Source organism: Vipera berus (genome assembly GCF_964194415.1).
Source record: "Vipera berus genome assembly, chromosome: 1".
Classification (NCBI taxonomy): domain Eukaryota; kingdom Metazoa; phylum Chordata; class Lepidosauria; order Squamata; family Viperidae; genus Vipera; species Vipera berus.
In genome coordinates this window covers 13,094,990-13,114,670 of record NC_138202.1, presented here as the reverse complement: position 1 = coordinate 13,114,670, position 19,681 = coordinate 13,094,990, and the positions used below count along the sequence as shown (strand labels likewise).

General features: G+C 43.5%; 1 protein-coding gene across 1 annotated transcript; it reads left to right on the top strand.

Annotated features, from left to right (window-relative positions):
- Positions 1-3,954: 3,954 nt before the first annotated feature.
- AMH (anti-Mullerian hormone) lies at positions 3,955-19,457 on the top strand (the record flags this gene model as incomplete). The annotated part of the gene is made up of 5 exons (XM_081319942.1): positions 3,955-4,543; positions 7,370-7,548; positions 9,547-9,670; positions 12,562-12,742; positions 16,389-19,457. The coding sequence occupies 5 exons, from the start codon at positions 3,955-3,957 to the stop codon at positions 17,332-17,334; spliced, it is 2,019 nt and encodes a 672-aa protein (XP_081176068.1). The 3' UTR covers positions 17,335-19,457.
- Positions 19,458-19,681: the final 224 nt, after the last annotated feature.

The window sequence follows — 19,681 nt, the reverse complement described above, 5'->3', positions numbered from 1 at the left end:
AACTTTACATTGTAAGGTCTTCAACTCCCAGAATTTCCCGTGCTAGCGTGGAGAATAGTGGAAGTTGAAGTCCACACATCTTAAAAGTTGCTAAGCTTGAGAAACGCTGCTCTAGGCTATTTTAAGTCAAAGAATCTGTTTTGCGTTAAGAGTTTGCTTTCTTAAGATCGTTCTGTGTGGGAAACAAACAACAACCAAGATCCTGGTTCCTTCTCTTGCTATCTGGTCTTGCCATTAGCCTTAGATGTGTGTCCAGAGCTAATCAAATGCAGAAGGCAGCTTCAAGCTTCATTGAAGCTGGTTGCCAGAAATCTTACAAGAGCACAGCTGGATTTTTGGTTTGTCATTTGCTTTTGATACTGCTGTAATCAGCAAGGATTCCTGGCAATTAACACCACAATCACATAAACGTTAAACCCACAAAACTTAACTCCTGGTGGCACCAATCCAAATATTCTGCGGAGTAATTTGGTTTGACCAGTTTCCACAAATTCTGAGTGAATGTAGCTCAAGATTGAGGTTCTCTACAACAGGCTCCAGGTGCTGACTTCCCTCTTCATGTAGGTTATTTTTTTTTAAACCTTCCATAAAAATCCCTATCATAGAATTTGGTTTTGTTTGTTTTCATGGCTGCCCCTATGGGTTGACATTTTCATTCAGCTGTTTGCCATGATAATCCCATTTTTTATGTGAGCAAAAGCAATTCTGAAAATGAAGTAAAAGTAATTTTTCAACTTAGAGAGTTTGTTCAGGAACTAATAGTTGGGGACATTCCATGGATGGATGAAAAGGAAGGAAGGAAGAGGTAGGAAAGTAGGTGTAAGAAGGAAAAGTTGCTTTTTTTATTTTTTTATTTTTATTTTAATTCCATTTATATCGCGCCCTTCTCCGAAGACTCAGGGCGGCTTACAAGCTTAGCAGTAGCCTTCATTCTATGTATATGCCTGCTTATTAGGGCTTTCATACACCCCCCAAGCGGCATTATTACAAAGTCAGGTTATTGCCCCCAACAATCTGGGTCCTCATTTTACCTACCTCGGAAGGATGGAAGGCTGAGTCAACCTTGAGCCTGGTGGGATGCGAACCTGCACTAATTGCAGGCAGCTGGTGTTACTTAAGGAGGCATTAGCCCACTGCTCCACCAAGGCTCCTCCAAATTCTTTTATATATAGAAAGAATTTGTGGTTGCAGAAAAAGCACAGTGGGGTTCAAGATACTGAGATACAGTTGTCCTAATTTAGCAACCACCTTTTTCAGGGGCTTGTTACAAGGATTATAGGGAAAAAAATAACTTTACAACCAATGCTCACATTTATGCCCTTTGCAGGCCTGTAAAGCAAAGAAAAACTGAAAAACTTTGCAACCATTTCCTTTAACGTTCAAGGTGCCTATTCCAATTGTTGCCAAATGATGATTTTGCCTCTTATCTTGATATCTGCAAACGGTCATTACTGATTGCATCCATTAATAGCCAGATTTCCCAATGTGGTCAATGTTAACACCAAAGGAATTATCCAAGGGTCAATAAGTGGGGTCAATCGGGGGTCAGTAAATATTGGAGGATCAATATGTGATGTCTGATAGAAAGCTGATTGGGGTCAATTCATCTTTTGGGGTCCCTATATACCTCCACCTCAGTCCTTGAAAGTGAGGGGGCTAGCAGTGAGACTGAACCAGGGCTGGATGGTCAGTCACCAGTGAGAGCAACTTTGCCTCTTATTATTATTTGTAATGCTGTAAAAGTATTAACATTTTTATATGATAAATGTTTGGAGATCAATGAACAATCAGAAGCTTCATGAAGATTCTGGTTGAGTAGAGGGTACGGGGACCTTTGACTTACAGCGACACGACCTCTAACGCAAATTGTACATACTAAACACCGTTAAAAGTTGGATGAAATCAAACGGGAACATTGCACGGTAAAGCCCCAAAAATGCAACATCAGCTGAGCAATACCTGAACTATAGAAGTATGGCAGGAGTAGTACATAAGCTTGCAGAGACTGCAAGACTAGGATGATCTGGCTTTGACTACCACTACCACTTCCACCGTGTGCATGTGCACAGACCAAAATACTGTGCAATCAATCAAAAGCCACAATTTGTAAATTAGTGCTGGTTTGGACCAAAAGTGTGTTGATTAGTTCACATTCTTTCAGAGTAATGTTTCAGCAACTTTTAAGATGTGGACTTCAATTCCCAGAAATCCCCAGGCTGGCTGGGGAATTCTGGGAGTTGAAGTCCACATGTCGCTGAGGTTGAGAAATACCATTCCCACGGTAAGGATTTTATTAATGCCATGCCTCTATCCATGGGAGATTCCCAATAGCAAGGCATGATTAAGGCCTTCTTCCTACAGTTTGCCAACTCAGGGTTAACTGCCGCAGTTTATCAAATGGGGTCCATTTTCTAGATTTGACCCCAGCGCAGCCTAGATTCCCCAAGTGTGCTAGGTTAAAATGAGTTGCAAAAGCCATCTTCCCCACGTTCATTTGAAATAAGGTGCAGGACCTTGCCTATGTCCACTTAACCCATAGCTAATCTTTGAGTAAATGGGACGTGGTGGCTCAGTGGGTTAGGACACTGAGCTTGTCGATCAGAAGGTCGGCAGTTTGGCGGGTCAAGTCCCGAGTGCCGCATAGCAGAGTGAGCGCCTGTTACTCGTCCCAGCTTCTGCCAACCTAGCAGTTTGAAAGCACGTAAAAATGCAAATAGAAAAATAGGGACCACTACGGTGGGAAGGTAACAGTGTTCTGTGCGCCGTTGGCGTCTAGTCATGCCGGCCACATGACCATGGAGATGTCCTCGGACAAGCGCTGGCTCTTCGGCTCTGAAATGGGGATGAGCACCGGCCCCTAGAGTTGGAAACGACTAGCACGCATGTGCGGGGGAACCTTTACCTTTAATCTTTGAGTGGCCAAAGGCTGCACTTAATATTTTGGGGTAAGGAGGTCTACAAAATCAACCATGACATTTAGTTAGGAGGGGTGGAGATCTTTGTAACGATGATGTGGCTATTTGAGGGCACACATCTATTTCCCAACTTAAAATGCCTTCTCAGCCAAATGCATTTATTTTATTACCACCGCCATCTCAATGCATAAAAAAAGGACTGAAATTTTTATCCTGTTCCTCCAGTGAAGACTAGTATAGATTGTCCATTGTCTTGAGATCCTAAGAGGCCAAATTAAAAAAAAAAAGTTTAGCCTCTGGATAAAGAGTTGCTAACTTGATCTGCAGCTCTGAAGGAAAAGGCCATTAGTACATCTAGTAACAGTGAGTTCCATCAGCTTAGCCTTCCCATGAAGCATTGGAGGTAACCACTAAAGGACAAGAAAATGTCTGAACCATTTCCTTCCCAGATTGTCTTAGTAGCTTTTTTTTACATTCTTTAACTCCTTAAGAATTTTTTTTCTCCCGTTCAGTTGCGTCTGATTCTCAGACCCCTTAGCCTACTTCAAGGTATAAATTTAGGGGATAACTACAGTATTTAAAGGAACAAATACTTTTTGCTGATAAAAAACAGCCTTTACGTAAGATATTAACGGGTTAAAAACATGATAAGCAGACTGATACAATGTAAAGACGGAAAGGTTCAAATTGTGTGTGAATGTGAGTTTTGCTTTGCTTTGATCTCTTGGGGGGAAAATATGATAAAAAGTGTTCACATCAAGGTTGAGCCTGCTTGGATGTCTTGCATTTGCTAAAGCATCCAGACTTAAAAGATATCAAAAACCTGCAAATAGAATAGGGCGGCTCCTTTGAGCCAGCTTGTTACAAGCATTCTTCCAGGACAGTGTGATCATTCAAGGTCACATGGGTTAAAGAAGAAAAAGTCAGGCCATCTCTGTGTGTCTGTGTGTGTGCGTGTGTGTTATCCGATGCCTTCACTCCCTTCTGAGTTTTCTCTGGGGAATCCTGGAGAAGGCTTTAGCTCTTCAGGGAAGCAACCATGCAGCTTGGCCTTGCCAGCATCCTCCTGGGTCTCTGCCTAACAGCTAAGTCCCTCTCTTCACCTGCAAAGGGAAACCTAGAAGAAAACCCTCTGAGACAATGGGAGAGTCCCAATTTAGGAGAACTGAAATCCCCAGCAGAAGAAGAACACATCCAGGTTACACTGGATTTCAAGGAAGCCCCTTCAAAAGTCCTGTTGGTTTCCCTGGAGGCAGAAGACAGCCCTGGACCTCTCCCACCCCACCTGCCCTTGGCTGAGAAGGAGGCGAGACCCTTGAGTTTATGGCCCCAACCCAGTTCTCAGTCATGGCTATACGAAAGCTCGGAGGAATCAGTCTGTCACGTGAAGCTGGACGGGGGCAGCTTTTGGGGTCCTAACCATCTGGAGGTGGCGGGCCTCCTCAGCCGTTACGACAGCGGGTTCTTGAAGGCCCTGAGCAGATCTGCCTGGAGCAGAGAGGACTTGGAGACCTTTGGGATATGTCCCTCAAGTCCACCCCACAACCTTCTTGGCTCACTCCAGCGTGTGGCCGATTCTCTGGGCAGGCCTGCCGGACACCGGTTCTTCATGCTGCATTTGGAAGAAGGCAAGTGCAGACAGGGAGGGGTGGGAAGGCGTCGCTTGCATTATTGCTGCTATTCCCTCTGTTCTCGTCTCCAGGAAGCTCTATTTAGAATTTCTGTAACATCGGTGAAGTTTTAGAAGTTTGCCTTGAGCAGTGATAATGCTTAGCATAAAATGATAAAATAGCACGAAGCGATAGTAATAGCCTAAAAGAGCCTAAAATGATAGTGCTTATGTAACTAAAGCAGCTTGTGCTTTTTAAAAATTCTTCCTCCTCTCCTTGCTATTCTACGGAATAGCAAATTTAAATCTAAAGTACACTTAAATCGAAGCCGATTGTTTTGTAACACCAGCAGTGAGATAAATATGCAAGCAGACAATACCAGTGTCAATGGGTGTCAAAAGAAAAGGGGAAAATACTTCTTTTTTTTTTTTAAGAAAAAGAGAAAATAATCTGGAAAAGGAGGGAAAAAAACGCTCAATCTCTTAAGCAGGACTGAAATAGCTTGAAGGTGCAAAATGCAGATTTCTTGCAGGTGTGGAGTCTTTTTGATCAGAGCAAATATGCTGATTGCTCAGAAGTCCAAATCAGATCCTTTGTAGGATTGCTCCTGTCCTACATATCTCTTTTTGGGGGGAGGAGGGGGGGAGATTTTTCAGAAAGGATCAGCTGGAAAGTAAATAGAGATCAACTGCAGAGATTACAAAGAATAAATATCCATTTCCAGCTGTTGCAAATAGTTTGGGGGGGGGGGGAAACAGATCTTCCCAATCACTCTGATGATAGTGAAAGCTTCAGCTGCAACTTTAAATTATTGCCTCCAATAAAAGTAAATGACCCCTCAAATTACATCTGCTAAGGCATTAAGCCAGGGGTCTTTAAACTTGGCCCTTTATATGACTTGTGGACTGGGAGTTGAAGTCCACAAATCAAAAAAGGGCCAAGTTTAAAGATCCCTGGCTTAAGCAAATCAAGCCTTTTTTTTAGTTTTCAAATACTTAATATTTATAAATCTGGATGACGCAAGATACAGGCTCCTCCTGCTCATGAGCAAATGTGAAAGGAAACATTGTAGGATGGAGCAGACAGGAGCTCTGCTTTTCCAAAAGGTGGACATAACAAAAGAGGTGGACCAGATGGCCACCAGACCCTCGTTTCTGAAATTTTATGTCTTTTTCAACCTGTTCGGCATAGTCCACATCTTGCTCCTAGCGATAGACTTAACAAATCCAATTGCTACAACATCAGTACAACATGAGGTAACCCCCCAAATGCCCCAAATCACAGAAAGTCCTCAACTTACAACAGTTTGTTTGTTCAAAGTTACAATGGCACTGAAAAAAGTGACTCATGACCGTTTTTTTCACACAACCACAGCTGCACTCCCATGGTCACATGGTCAAAATTTAGATGCCTGGCAGCTGACTTATATTTATGACGGTTGCAGTATCCTGGGGTCATGTGATGCCCTTTTGTGACCTTCTGACAAGCAAAGTCAATGGGGAAGCCAGATTCACTTAACAACCCTGTTACTAACTTAACATCTGTTGTGATTCACTTAACAACTGTGGCAAGAAAGGTCATAAAATGGGACATAACTCTATTTTGTTAAACGAGACATTAACAAATGTCTCACTTAACAAAATGGAGCCTTGCCCCCATTTTATGACCGTTCTTCCCGCAATTGAGCCCAAAATTTCTGTTGCTCACTTAGCAACAGAAATGTTGGGCTCAGTTGTGGTCGTAAGTCGAGGACCACCTTTATGGCATCTTTGAGAACTTGGACTTGTTCATACAATCTGCTAAGTCAGTGACTGGATTCCTCCAATGCACTGAATCACAATCTATCCTGTTCCACCTCAGCCCCACCAAATATAATGTGTGAATCCACCAGTGTTTGGCTAAAGCTCCTCGCCATCTATCTCTTGTTAACAGAACATACCATTTTTCCTTGAGATGTAAACATGGGTCAATGGTATTGAGGCCAGGGGCACCTGCAGGATACGGTCAAAAAAGCCAACATGGCAGCCACAGTATAGTCCAGGGGTAGCCAACCTTGGCTCTTTTATGACTCATGGCTGGCTCAGGAATTCTGGGAGTTGAAGTCCATGAGTCATAAAAGAGCCAAGGTTGGCTACCCCCAATATAGTCTGACTGAAATTCTGGCCACACCCTGTGGGTGTCCCTGATTCAACTGTTTTCCATTTTCTAAAATTCAGCCAGTTGACTCACAACCATTCATTTAGCCATCATTAGAAATTACCATGGTGCTGAAAAAAGTGATTTATAACCATTCCTCACCCTTATGACTGTTGCGTGGTCATGTGATCAAAATTTGTGTGCTTGGCAACTGGCAGTCGCTTACAATGTTTGCAATGTCCAGGGGTCACATCATCACCATTTGCAATCTTTCCCACCTGGCTTCCAATAAACAAAGTTGGCAGGGGGGTGGGGGTGGGGGGGCGGGAGCCGGATTTGCTTAACAACCACATGATTTGCTTAATGACCATGGTAATTCACTTAATGGCTACAGCAAAAAAAGATGATAAAATCGGCCATGCTTCACTTAACAACCCCCTTGCTGACAATGGACATTCTGGTCTCAGTTGAGGAATATCTGTACCATACGTGGAGTATCTGTACCATAAAAGAATGAAAATTAATTTAAACGTAAGTCAAGGAAGAGCTCAGATGATGGGTTGAAACTCCGATGACTAGAAGAGCAAGAGAAGAGAGCTGGATGACATGAGACAGGGTGGCACTTCAGGTGGTTATTTTTAGGAGAAATGGGAGGTCCTTGCTTTGTGTCCCTTTTTTTAAAAAAAAATTCTTCTTCTCTTTTGGTAGTGAAATGGGAAGTCAAGACCAAGCTCAGGTTTAAGCTGACCTTTCAAAAGGATGTGGAAGAGCCTCTCAGCTCCTTGCAGCTGGTCCTCCTAGTCTTTTATCAAGGAGAAAAGGAACTGGTGCATCACAGGGTCGCCAAGAAATTTCTAGTGGGAGGGGAAGGATTACATCAAAAGCAGGTTTGTGGGACAATTTCCCCCTCCACCCATGTTATTCCTAATAGCTCTTGTTCCTCCGAGGAGATCAACATATCATTCCTCCCACAATGTCAGCTGCATTTGTTTACTTGTATTTCTTTATTTGTATACTTATATCCCACCTTTATTATTTTTACAAGTAACTCAAGGCGAATATATTCAACACGCCTGTTTTCTCCATAACAACTCTGTGAGGTGGATTGGGCTGAGAGAAAGGGACTGGCCCAAAGACACTCAGTTAGCTTTCATATCTAAGATGTGACTATTTTGGTGATTGGCCCAAAGTCACTCTGCTGGCTTTCACCCCTAAGGCGGGAGTAGAATTCCCGGTCTCCTGGTGATTGGCTCAAAGTCACCCTGCCAAGTTTCATGCCTAAGGCAGGACTAGAACTACAATCTCCTGGTTTGTAGCCTGGCACCTTAACCACTAGACCAGGGGTAGGCAACCTCGGCTCTTTTATGACTCATGGACTTCAACTCCCAGAATTCCTGAGCCAGCCAACCCTAACCCTAACCCTAACCATGCTGGCTCAGGAATTCTGGGAGTTGAAGTCCATGAGTCATAAAAGAGCCGAGGTTGCCTACCTCTGCACTAGACCAAACTGGCCATCAGTTCTATTTATTTATTTATCTCTACAGTACTTATATCCAGCTTTCTTATTTTTATTTTTATTTTTATTTTTTTATTTTAATTCCATTTATATCCCGCCCTTCTCCGAAGACTCAGGGCGGCTTACAAGCTTTTATAAACAACTCACAATGTGAACATACTTAATATGCTCTCTCTGAGGCCAGCTTACCTTGCAGGCTTGTTGTGGGGAAAACGGGGCAGGAATATTAAATATGTTTGCCGTGTATGTTTGACTTGACCAAATATTTTTTATAAAAAAGGCATGATGATAGTGATGTCCTACAATGGATGATTCAAGGAGCGATTTTGCTTCTTTAGTTCACATTAAGGCAAGTTAAGATAGGCACTCTACAGAATACCAAAAATGCTACATCAAAGAACCCAAGATAGTGTCCACAATTGTGAAAAGCCGCATGCCTTTTAAAACTACCATTTACACTTGATTTGACACCCCCTCACTTCATAAAGTGCCCCCACCACCACCTAATTTTCTCTCTGTTGAAACCAAGGATTTGAAATTTAAAGTAATGAGATTCAGTCTGAACATTAGGGAATGTTTGGAGGTGGGAGGTCCTAGTGGTTGGAGCAGACAATCATTAAGAGACATGGATTCCACTGGGATTTTTAAATGAAAACTGGACGGCCAGCTGTTCAAGGATAATTTAGTACATTTCTAGAGTTGGTATAGTGTTGGACTAGATGAGGTTTCTCAATACCAGCAACTCAAAAGATCTATGAACTTCAACTCCCAGAATTCCCCAGCTGGCATGCCGGCTGGGGAAATCTGAGATTTGAACCCCACACATCTTAAAATTGCTGAGCAGGAGCTTTTAGCAGGCTGCAGGGATTAACTAATTCTTGACCTGAGAATGAAGCATCAAGACAGCTTCTGCATTTCATGATGCAAATAAATGTTTTGAAGAGGGACTTCAATCACATATATCAGGGGTGTCAAACTCAATTTCATTGAGGGCCGCATCAGCATTGTGGTGGCCCTCAGGGGGCCGGGTGGGTATGGCCAGGGTGGGTGTGGCCTACTGGGTGGGCGTGGCTAGAGTGCGTATGACCTACTGGGTGGGCGTGGCCAGCTCTACATCATTCGCATCAAGGGTGCCTATGGGGGCCTGGGCAGGAGTGGGACAGATCTGAGGGTCTCTGGCAGAAGGAGGGTCTCTGGGCCAGGGCCAAGGCAGTGGGGGCCGGTCCCTCACTGTTTCCAGGATGGCTTCGGGGGCCGCATGAAACCACTTTGCGGGCTGGATCCGGCCCCTGGGCCTTGTGTTTGACATGTCTGAAATATATGAACGTGGGTGGGTGTTTATTTTTTTTTTTTAATTTTCCCATCCCAGGTCGTTTGCCTTTCCAGAGGAACCCGCTACCTTGTCCTTCAAGGCTCTGTGATGTCTGGGAGACATTCTCCTGGTGAATTAAGCTATGAACTTTCTTTGGAAATCAGGCACCAAAACGATACAGGTAGGTGAGAGTTCCCGGGAGGGTGGGGGGTGGGAATCTCCTGTTCCTCCATTGGAAAAAGACAAATTTAAAGTAAATCTTAAAAGTAAATGTTGATTCTAATAACCACTTTGTTAGATGTGCCATTTCAAGAGTTTGGAATAAATACAAAACAAGGTTTTCTATGGGGAGGCCTCTTTGGGTGTGCCCCCAGGAAGGTTTTTTTGAGAAAAGACAACCTGGTGAAGCCAGACTGGTGGACGTATGGTCAAATTATATATTTTAATTTTAGTGATCCTATCCTCAAGTCTAAGGAGAAGTCAGAATCAAAAGGACATGTCTGCATATTTTACATATTTACAATTGAAAGAAGGAAAGATTTAAATCAGACAAAAAGAGTTACGGGTTGGACTTTGTCAAAACTGAATTGGAAATCCTACTGTATGGTAGTGATGAACATATTATTGCTAAGGTCTATAAATTGTTATTGAATTTGAGTTCGGAAAATGAATATGTAAAGCAGGGCAAAACTCACTTAGCAAATGTCTCGCTTAACAACATCGACTTTGGGCTCAGTTATCTTCTTCTGTGTTTTTGTATTTTATGTTATAAACTAAGAAAAAAGAAAAACACAAATTCTAAACAACTAATCAAAACGGAATGATTTTCTCTGGTATAAAATGGAGCCCTTTGCAGGTTTCACAAGCAAGAACATTGTAGACCTCCAAAAGTGCTAAACTACAACTCCCAGCAACCTTTCCCCTATGTGACCAATAGTGAGGAACGCTGGGAATTGTAGTTTAATAACATTTCTCATACAAGTTTCCTTGTGTCTATGTACAGGTGGTCCTCGAGTTACAAGTATTTGTTTAGTGACCATTCAAAGTTATAGTACCACTGAAAAAAGTGACCAGTCCTTGTACTTAACGACCATCCCTGCTACCCCACAGTCACATGATGAGTTCTTGACATGATATAGAAATTTAAGTTTTCAGTCTAGTGTGTAACTCTGGATTTCCCCAGTATACATTAAAACCTCACCAATTACAACTTGCTGCAACTTTAAAACAGATTTATTTATAAATTAAATTACCAATTTTGCCAATGCTTACATTTTCTGGGTTAAAAGCACCTGGAAAGATTTTGGAGCATAATAAGGTAATGCTATACTGCTGATTTTAGCTACTCTCACCTGCGGCCGGCATCAACCTCCCTCCGCCCAGTTCGCTCTCACAGAGAGGGCCTCCTCAGGGTGCCACCGGTCAAAGAATGTCGACTGGTGGCCCCCAGGAGGAGGGCGTTCTCTGTGGGCGCGCCGGATTTATGGAACCATCTTCCGGTTGAGCTCCGGATGGCGCCCGACCTCCGCTCCTTCTGGCGCGATCTAAAGACTTACCTCTTCGAACAAGCTGGCCTGGCCTGATGGGATGGGGTTGGGTTTTATTAATGTGTTTTAACTTAGTGTAAGAATTGTGGGCATTTTGTTTAATCTTTTTTAATTTTTGTATTTTGTCTTTTAACATATACTGCCCTGTTCACCGCCCTGAGTCCTTCGAGAGAAGGGCGGTATACAAATAAAATTAATAATAATTATTATTATTATTATCAAGCAAGCTACTGCATTCAAAGTACAGAGTACAGGTAGCATCGACTTACAACCATTTGTTTAGTGACCGTTCAAAGTGACAACGGCACTGAAAAAAGTGACATGTTTTTCACACTGATAACCGTTGCAGCATGCCCCCATGGTCACGTGATCAACATTTGGATGCTTATGAACTGCTGTAAGTTGAGGACTACCTGAATTAAATATTCCGTGCTTCCCCTATTCTCAACAAACAGCAAGTTGAATTTCATTCTTAAACATTCCTGTTTAGCATAATGTTTAATTAGTAAACAAGTCAATAATCTGTATTATGTAACCATCTTTGGTTAGATATATTGCTTCAGCTATTTCTTGTATTGAATTAAAGTTCTAATATCAGGGGGAAAAACATTTGGATGCTTGGCAACTGACTCGTATTTATGACGGTCGCAGTGTCCCGGGGTCACCTGATCCCCTTTTGCAACCTTCTGACAAGCAAAGTCAATGGGGAAGCCAGATTCACTTAGCAACCATGTTACTAACTTAACAACTGCAGCGATTTACTTAACAAAAGTAGCAACTGTAAGGTTGTAAAATGGGGCAAAACTCACTTAACCAATATCTTGCTTAACAACATCAACTCTGTGGCTCAGTTATGCTCATATGTTGAGGACTAGCTGTGGTCTTCAAGGGCAGCCCCATCTAAACTACATGGCAGTAGTCCAGGTCACCATGGGGTGTTAATGTTACAAGTTCTCGCAGTTGACACAGTTCATTGTTGTCTTCATGTTTTCTGTACAGATTCCTCCTTTTTCTTTTCCTGGAGAAAAGTCTGCTGTCGTGTTGGTCTCTAGCTTTTTTGGTAACCCTTTTTTCTTTCAAACTAATGTCCCCCCAGTTTCCTGGAAAAGGTTTTGCGTTTTCTTCTGATTTCTTTTTCAACTTGTCATGAAAGATTTGAGAGCTGCTATAGCAGAGGTCTCCAATCTTTTGGGCACCGGGGACCAGTTCCGTGGAGAGAGGATTTCCGCGGACCGGAAGGGACGTGATTTTGTGTGCTGCCTGCATCTCGTGGATGGGGCTTTGCTTGTTTGTGCGGCCCGGTTTCTGGTACTGGTCCACGGACTGGGAGTTGGGGACCCCCGTGCTATAGGGTTAAGGCCTTGAGCCACATGGAAGATGATAAGTCTGAAGTACAACTTCCGGGTTACATTTATTGTTTCTCGGGCCTCAGTCATTTACAACAATAGAGGGAGAATCTCATTGCTGGTCCAATAAATCATTTTCTTGTTCCTTTTTTTTCTTTTTTTGTATCCTTGCCTCCCAGATGCTGCTGTCTCCTCTGATGAAGCGCAGGATCTTCTGTTTGGCTTTGATGCCAAGTGCTTCACCCGCAGGACCCCGGCTGTCCTGCTGTTGGTGAAACAGAACTTCGGCGTTGGCTCCCACCCATCCTCTTTCCTCTCTGCGGATGGCAAGTTAGATGTTTTACCATACCTGAACCCCAGGTGAATAGCGTTCTCTAAACTCTGCACCCCATTCGTTGCCTGTACATGGTGAAATTCCAGGCCTGCATGAGAGAACAATTGCACCAACTCTCCCAATATTTGCCTCTCTCAGTGGGTGCGGTTTTCCTTCATTGTGTACGCTTTTTCCTTATAATTTATTTACAACCTGCCTTTACAGGTAGTTCTACAGGTAGTTCTCAACTTGTGATTGGTCACTTAGAGACAGCTCGAAGTTTCAATGAACCATCCTCCCCCCCCCCAAAAAAAGTACTTATGACCCAGTTGCAAAGTTGTGAAGGAAAAAAAGTCAAAAAATCGGATAGGTCACATGATGAACCACTTTACGACTGATGACTTACGACTATAATGGGCAGACTCCAGTGCACTCGCAAATTAAGGACTACTACCTGTATTGTTTTTATGAATAATTCAAGGTAGAGAACATACCTGATATTCCTTCTTCCTATTATTTTCCCCAAAACAGCCCTATGAGATGAATTAGACCAGGGGTAGGCAACCTTGGCTCTTTTATGACTCGTGGACTTCAACTCCCAGAATTCCTGAGCCAGCCATGCTGAGGGGAAAGGGAGAGGTTTCCATGCTGAGCCATGCTGGCTCAGGAATTCTGGGAGTTGAAGTCCACGAGTCATAAAAGAGCCAAGGTTGCCTACCCCTGAATTAGACTGAGAAAGAGTGATTGGCCCAAAATCACCCAGCTGGCTAAGGCAGGACTAGAACTCACAGTCACCTGATTTCTAGCCTGGTACCTTACACAAGTCAAATTGGCTGTACATTTTCTACCACTGGCTTTTATACCTGATTTTGTCCAAAAAACAACTACACGATAAATGGTGGGCGGGGGAGGGGGGAAATTGCTGGATCAGATGGAATCTCCATTCAATCCAGCATCCACATTTCCAATAGTGGCCAGAGAAGTTACTTCTTACATGCTTACATTTTAAAATGGCCAGGTTCCATTGTATAGATCAGGGGTCTCCAAACTTGGCAACTTTAAGAGTTGTGGACTTTATCTTCCAGAATTCCTTAGCCAGCCCTGGCTGGCTGAGGAATTCTGGGAATTGAAGTCCACAACTCTTAAAGTTGCCAAGTTTGAAGACCCTTGGTATAGAATATTCCTTAACCACAACTGGCACCAAAATTTCCACTGCTAAGCCAGGCAGTTATTAAGTCAGTTGTGCCTGGTTTTATGTTCTTTTTTTTGCCACAGTTGTTAAGCAACTCATTGCAAGTTGTTAAGCAAACCACACCGTCATTCAGCAAATCTGGTTCTCCCCTCCCCCACCCCCTTGGTCTTGCTTGTCAGAAGCCGGGTGAGAAGGTTGCAAATCCTGGTGATCATAGGATTCCAGGATGCTGCAATCATTGTAAATACATGCTGGTTTTCAAGCACCCAAATTCTGATTACGTGATCGTGGGGATGCTATGATAGCCATAAGCGCAAGGAATGGCCATAAGTCTGGACTGTTGTAACTTTAACAGTTGCTAAATGAATGGTCATAACTCGAGGACTATCTGTGTCTGTTGTCAAAACAGAGACAGATAGAAATGAAGCCTCTTGCCCCAAAGGCAGGGCTGTCCAGTGTATGGCAAAGTTCAAGCAAGACATGTAGACCTCAGTGTTAGCAAGACCTCCTATGGATACCCAACACTTTTCCAAAGGCTTTTTGACTTTCCTGAAATAAATTGGACTTTTCAGAAGATCTCAGATTCCTGCGGGCCTCTTTAATTGTTTCCAATCAAGCCTGCTCAGAAGCCTGATAAGGACTTTGGGAAACCCTTGAAGGGAACATTGTGTCGCTTCCAAGGGCAGCAGCAACATAAATAAATGCAGATAAGCACGGTTTCATCACCGTTTGTTTCCAAAATCTCCTCCGAAAAATACTGAAATCGTGTTTGATTTTTTGCAAAGCTGAAAGAGCAGGATGTGCCAGTGGACTTGGCTGCTCCTGCAAGAAGATGGCCATTTTAAAATGTTCACGTAATTTTAATGTGAATGCAATTAACTCATTTAATTACTCTTATTTTAATGTTTGAGGTCTGCGGGCAGGAGGTTTGCAAACCAAAGCTGGGCTGGATGCTATCTTGCATTGTCTTGATGTTTTCTTCTGTGAAATCTGCTTTGTTACCCTTTTCTTCCCCTTGAAATGCTTGAGAACCTCTTTCACATTTCTCTTTATGCTTCAGAATTATTTATGATTAGATTTTTTTCATCCCTTTATTATTTTATACGCAACTCGAGGCAATGAATATACCTGATATTCCTTCCTCCTCCTCCTATTTTCCTCACAACAACCATCCTGTGAGATGGATTGTACCGAGAGAAATGAACTAGCCGGCTTTCACGCCTCAGGTGGGACTAGAACTCACCGTCTCCTGGTGATTGCCCCCAAATTACCCATCCAGCTTTCACGCCACAGGTGGGATTAGAACTCACCGTCTCCTGGTAATTGCCCCCAAATTACCCATCCAGCTTTCATACCTCGGGCAAGACTAGAACTCACCGTCTCCTGGTTTCTAGTGATGCCTCAACCACTAGACCAAACTGGCTCTACTGGAGATTATCACTGCTAGTCCTGTTGCTGTATATAATAATTAGCACCTCTCTGCTACATTTCTCAAAGTGAAAAAGGTCCCCTGAGAGGGATCCCTTTGGGATGGTTTTGATTTAATTGAGGGGTTGGGTGCCAGTAACTCTACTAACCATCAAGGACATAGGAAACTCCTCTTCTTATTTGTATGTGCAAGTCCACTGCCCTCTACCTCTGAGAGTTTCAGTGAAATCCCTTGTTTGGAAAAAAAACGCAAAAGCATTTCTTCCATTAAGTTTAACGAGAACTAGTAGGAAATAAATGCAGGCACATTTTCCTACATGGCATTATTATAAACCAGTCTAATATAATTTGCTAGGGACGCGGTGGCTCAGTGGGTTAGGACCCCGAGCTTGCCGATCAGAAGGTCGGCAGTTTGGCGGGTCGAATCCTGAGTGCCGCGTAACAGAGTGAGCGCCTGTTACTCGTCCCAGCTTCTGCCAACCTAGCAGTTCGAAAGCACGTAAAAATGCAAGTAGAAAAATAGGGACCCCTACGGTGGGAAGGTAACAGCATTCCGTGCACCTTTGGCGTCTAGTCATGCTGGCCACATGACCACGGAGACGTCCTCGGACAAGCGTTGGCTCTTTGGCTTTGAAACGGAGATGAGCAGCGGCCCCTAGAGTCGGAAACGACTAGCACGCATGTGCAGGGGAACCTTTACCTTTTAAAATATAATTTGCTAAAGCTTCCGTGATTGTCTGAGATTTGAACTTGGATTTCATCTTTCTAATCCAGGTCTCAGCTGCAGAGCTCAATGGGTTGCTCTCTTTCAGCCCAATTTCAGTGATTTTATGCTGGGTATTGAAGGAAGGGAGACCACCCAGTGTAGCCCAAGAAAAGTCAGTCGTCAGTGATAAGTAAACAAACATGGTTTTATGGCTTAGCATGGAGCGTGAATCTAACTTATTTATAAGCAACTTTACCTTGCTATCCTTGAATCTCTGCATGAGGCATGAACACAGAGATGAGTTGGGCATATGCAGAACAAGGAGATAGCCAAATAATTTAAAAAAATCTTTCTCTCTCTGCACCAGCTTGCTGAGTTCCGGCATAGCCCACACACCTTCTGAGGCTACCACCATCACTAACCAAACCAATGCCACTGCGTCAGTACTCACAAACCCTGGATACTTTTTGGAGACCCTCTCCCAGTTTGTCAACAAAGTGCTGAACCCCTCGGGTGAGCCTCCTGTTGCCCAGGGCCACCTCCGGTTGGATTTTGACACAATGGAGGCCCTTCCTCATGAACTGCTCAACTTGTCAGAGAAAGTGGCTTTTGAGCGGCTGGTGCAATCTGAAAATCACCTCGTGGTCCTTTTTCCCGAGAACAGTCAAGCTTTCGTGGAGCGCCAGCTCGGCCAATGGTACCTAGAGGGAAAGTTGCTTTGGCAACTGCTGGAGAAGCTGCATTCGGTGATCCAAGAGCTGAAAGCCATGCCTTCCTTCCAAGCCAACGCCGGCCTCTTCCGCACTCTGCTAGCTTTGTGCTACTATCCTTCCAGGGACTTGGGAAAGCTTCCCGCTAGCGATTCTGCCGAAACGGAGGAAACACAGACCCGCAGAAAAATCCACAGCCTTCTGTTGCTCAAGGCCCTCCAGGTGATTCGCACTCGTTGGCGAGAAGCCAGGAAGGTGTCTTTACGTGCCAACCGTAGCACTCAAGCCCAGGATGACTACTGCCGGCTGCGAGAGCTCAGGATAAACCTGGTCTCCACCAGGTATATCATTTTACCAGAGTCGTACAATGCCAACAATTGTGTGGGGCCCTGCCAGAGCCCGCTCTCCACCCGCATCCCGGACTATTATTCCCACACTATTTTCCTGCTGCGTATGCATGAACAGGGCATGCCACTGCAGCGAGCCCCTTGCTGTGTCCCTGTGAAATATTCCAAAAGTCTCATGGTCACCTTTACCAGTGATCAAGGGATGATAGTTAAGGCCTACCCAGATATGGTGGCTGAGTCCTGTGGGTGCAGGTAGAGAAGGGCAGGAGACAGATGGGATGTTAAATAGCATCCTGCTGTCATGGCCAGTATGGGGTACAATTTTAAACAACAGCACTACAGTAAATTGCCGTTGTAGCAACGAAATTTCTGCAGCTGTGTACATAGCAAGCTTGCAACATTGTTCTTGCTTTTTATGATGATAGGGAAAGTTGGACTCCCCTCCCCGTTTATTTGCAGAGAACCCTAATTAGCAGAGTGTAGGGTGAGAATTATCGCTCCCCCATTCAGAGGATCTAGAGATGGATGTTTAAGGTTCAAAGAGGCAAATAATGTTTATTAACGGATGTGCCCCACTAGGACGCGTGAATCTCTTGAGGTTTCAAGCCTTCTGGTGGGGGAGAAGCAAAAAAATTCATTACAGGTAGATTGGGACTCAGCGCAGTCATAAAATGGAAGCTCATATGGCTGCATCGACGAGATAGCAGTTCTGGCTGCAGTTTTCAGCCATAAGTGCTTGGTTGCTAAGTGTGACATCACAGGATTGTGACTTGCCACGGGTTTCCCCATTGACTTTGCTTCTTTGAAGCAGGCAAGAAAGGTTGCAAATGGAGATTGGATGACTACAGGGAGCTGCAGCTGTTCTAATCGCATGCGGGTTGCCAAGTGCCCCAAACATAAGGAAGCTGTGATGGCCACAACTTCAAGGACCATCCTAAGTCTCTTCATTCAGCACCATCATGACTTCAAATGGTCGCTGAATGACTGGTCACCAAGTGAGGAATACCTGTACTCTTCCTTTAGGAAGTCAACTATATAGAACAGTTTTCCAATTAGGGAAATAGAGGAATGAGACAATGAGAGGAACAGAGGGCTAATGCTTGCTGTTAATCCCTCTGGTGATCAAGAAGATAAAATGTGATATGCTGGTACAAGTAGCCCTCGACTTACAACCACAGCTGAGCCCCAAATTGCTGTTGCTAAGTAAGACAATTGTCAAGTGAGTTTTGCCCTATTTTGTTTGTCATTTTGGCTTCCCTGTTGACTTGGCTTGTCAGAACGTCGCCTAAGATGCTTACATGACCCTGGGACACCGCAACCGTCATAAGTACATGCCAATTGCCAAGGATCCAAATTTTGATCACGGGACCATGGGGATGCTGTAACGGTGTGAAAAACGGTCACAAGTCACTAGTTTTCAGTGCTGTTGTAACTTCAAATGGTCACTAAACAAATGGTTGTAAGCCGAGGACCACCTGTACTTCTAGAGTTGCATTTTCAGCAATAACTAGCATTTGCCCATATTATTCTGGAGTGGCGTAATCAGTGCTTTTTTTGTAAAAGAAAAAGGTGGCGGAACTCACACATCATACAACCCGCCTTGCCTATCCTACAAAGTTCCATCCAAAAAAGGTGCCGGAACTCCGTTCTGAGCGTTCTATGAGAAAAAAAAGCCCTGGGCGTAATGATACATTAGGGAGATTGAAACGTCATTTATCTTCTCACCCTCTCTGTACATTGGGATGCTTATCCAGATATGCTCTTAATACCCTAACATTTTACCCAACAAATTTTCTAATGTATCTTATTCAACACAAGATGAGACCTCAGAACCTGGAAAGTTTCCTACCTAGACCTACGTGGCTCCTCCTTTCATGCCTTCTAAAAGAAGCTTTGAAAGTTTATTTATTCGAAACTACTTTTCGCCGATATTTATATTTAGCTGCTTGTAATTTCAGTTGCTACTTTGTAATTATGTTTGCAACACATTCCAGTATTTTTCCATTGTATTCTCAGGCTGTTGTTATATTTCTCTGCTGCAACTGAAGATATTTTAGAGAGTCTTGTATTCTACTTGATGATATTAAGATGGGTAATATATTGTTCAGTAGGTTGAATAGGCTTTGGAAGGGTCACCACAACGAAGCTGCCTTAATAAGGCAGGAAATGACCAGACTGCCCCGGAGGGAGGGGTTAAACATGTCATCAGTCTTAAATCCCTTTGTGCTCATAAGAGATCTAAGTCCAGCCCACCTTGAATTCCATTGACTCTTATCTACTGCCACTTTGCTTTGACTGTTAGTAGTTCAGATTCTTGTAGAGAGCATAAGCTTGCAATAAACTTTTATATTCAATTGAACTGCCTCGACCATGATTTTCCTGGGCTTGACAGAAATAAAGGTTAATAATTTGTCTCATTTCAAACTACATTTAACATTTCTTGGTGGGTGAACTTTGAATTCACTGCCATATATATATTTCTTTTATATATCTTTTGAAAAATGGCTTGTGATGATAACTTTTATTAAATGCATTTTACTAGCTAACATTTTTGCCATAACGTTTCTCAAACTTACCCACTTTCAGTTATATGGAGTTGAAGT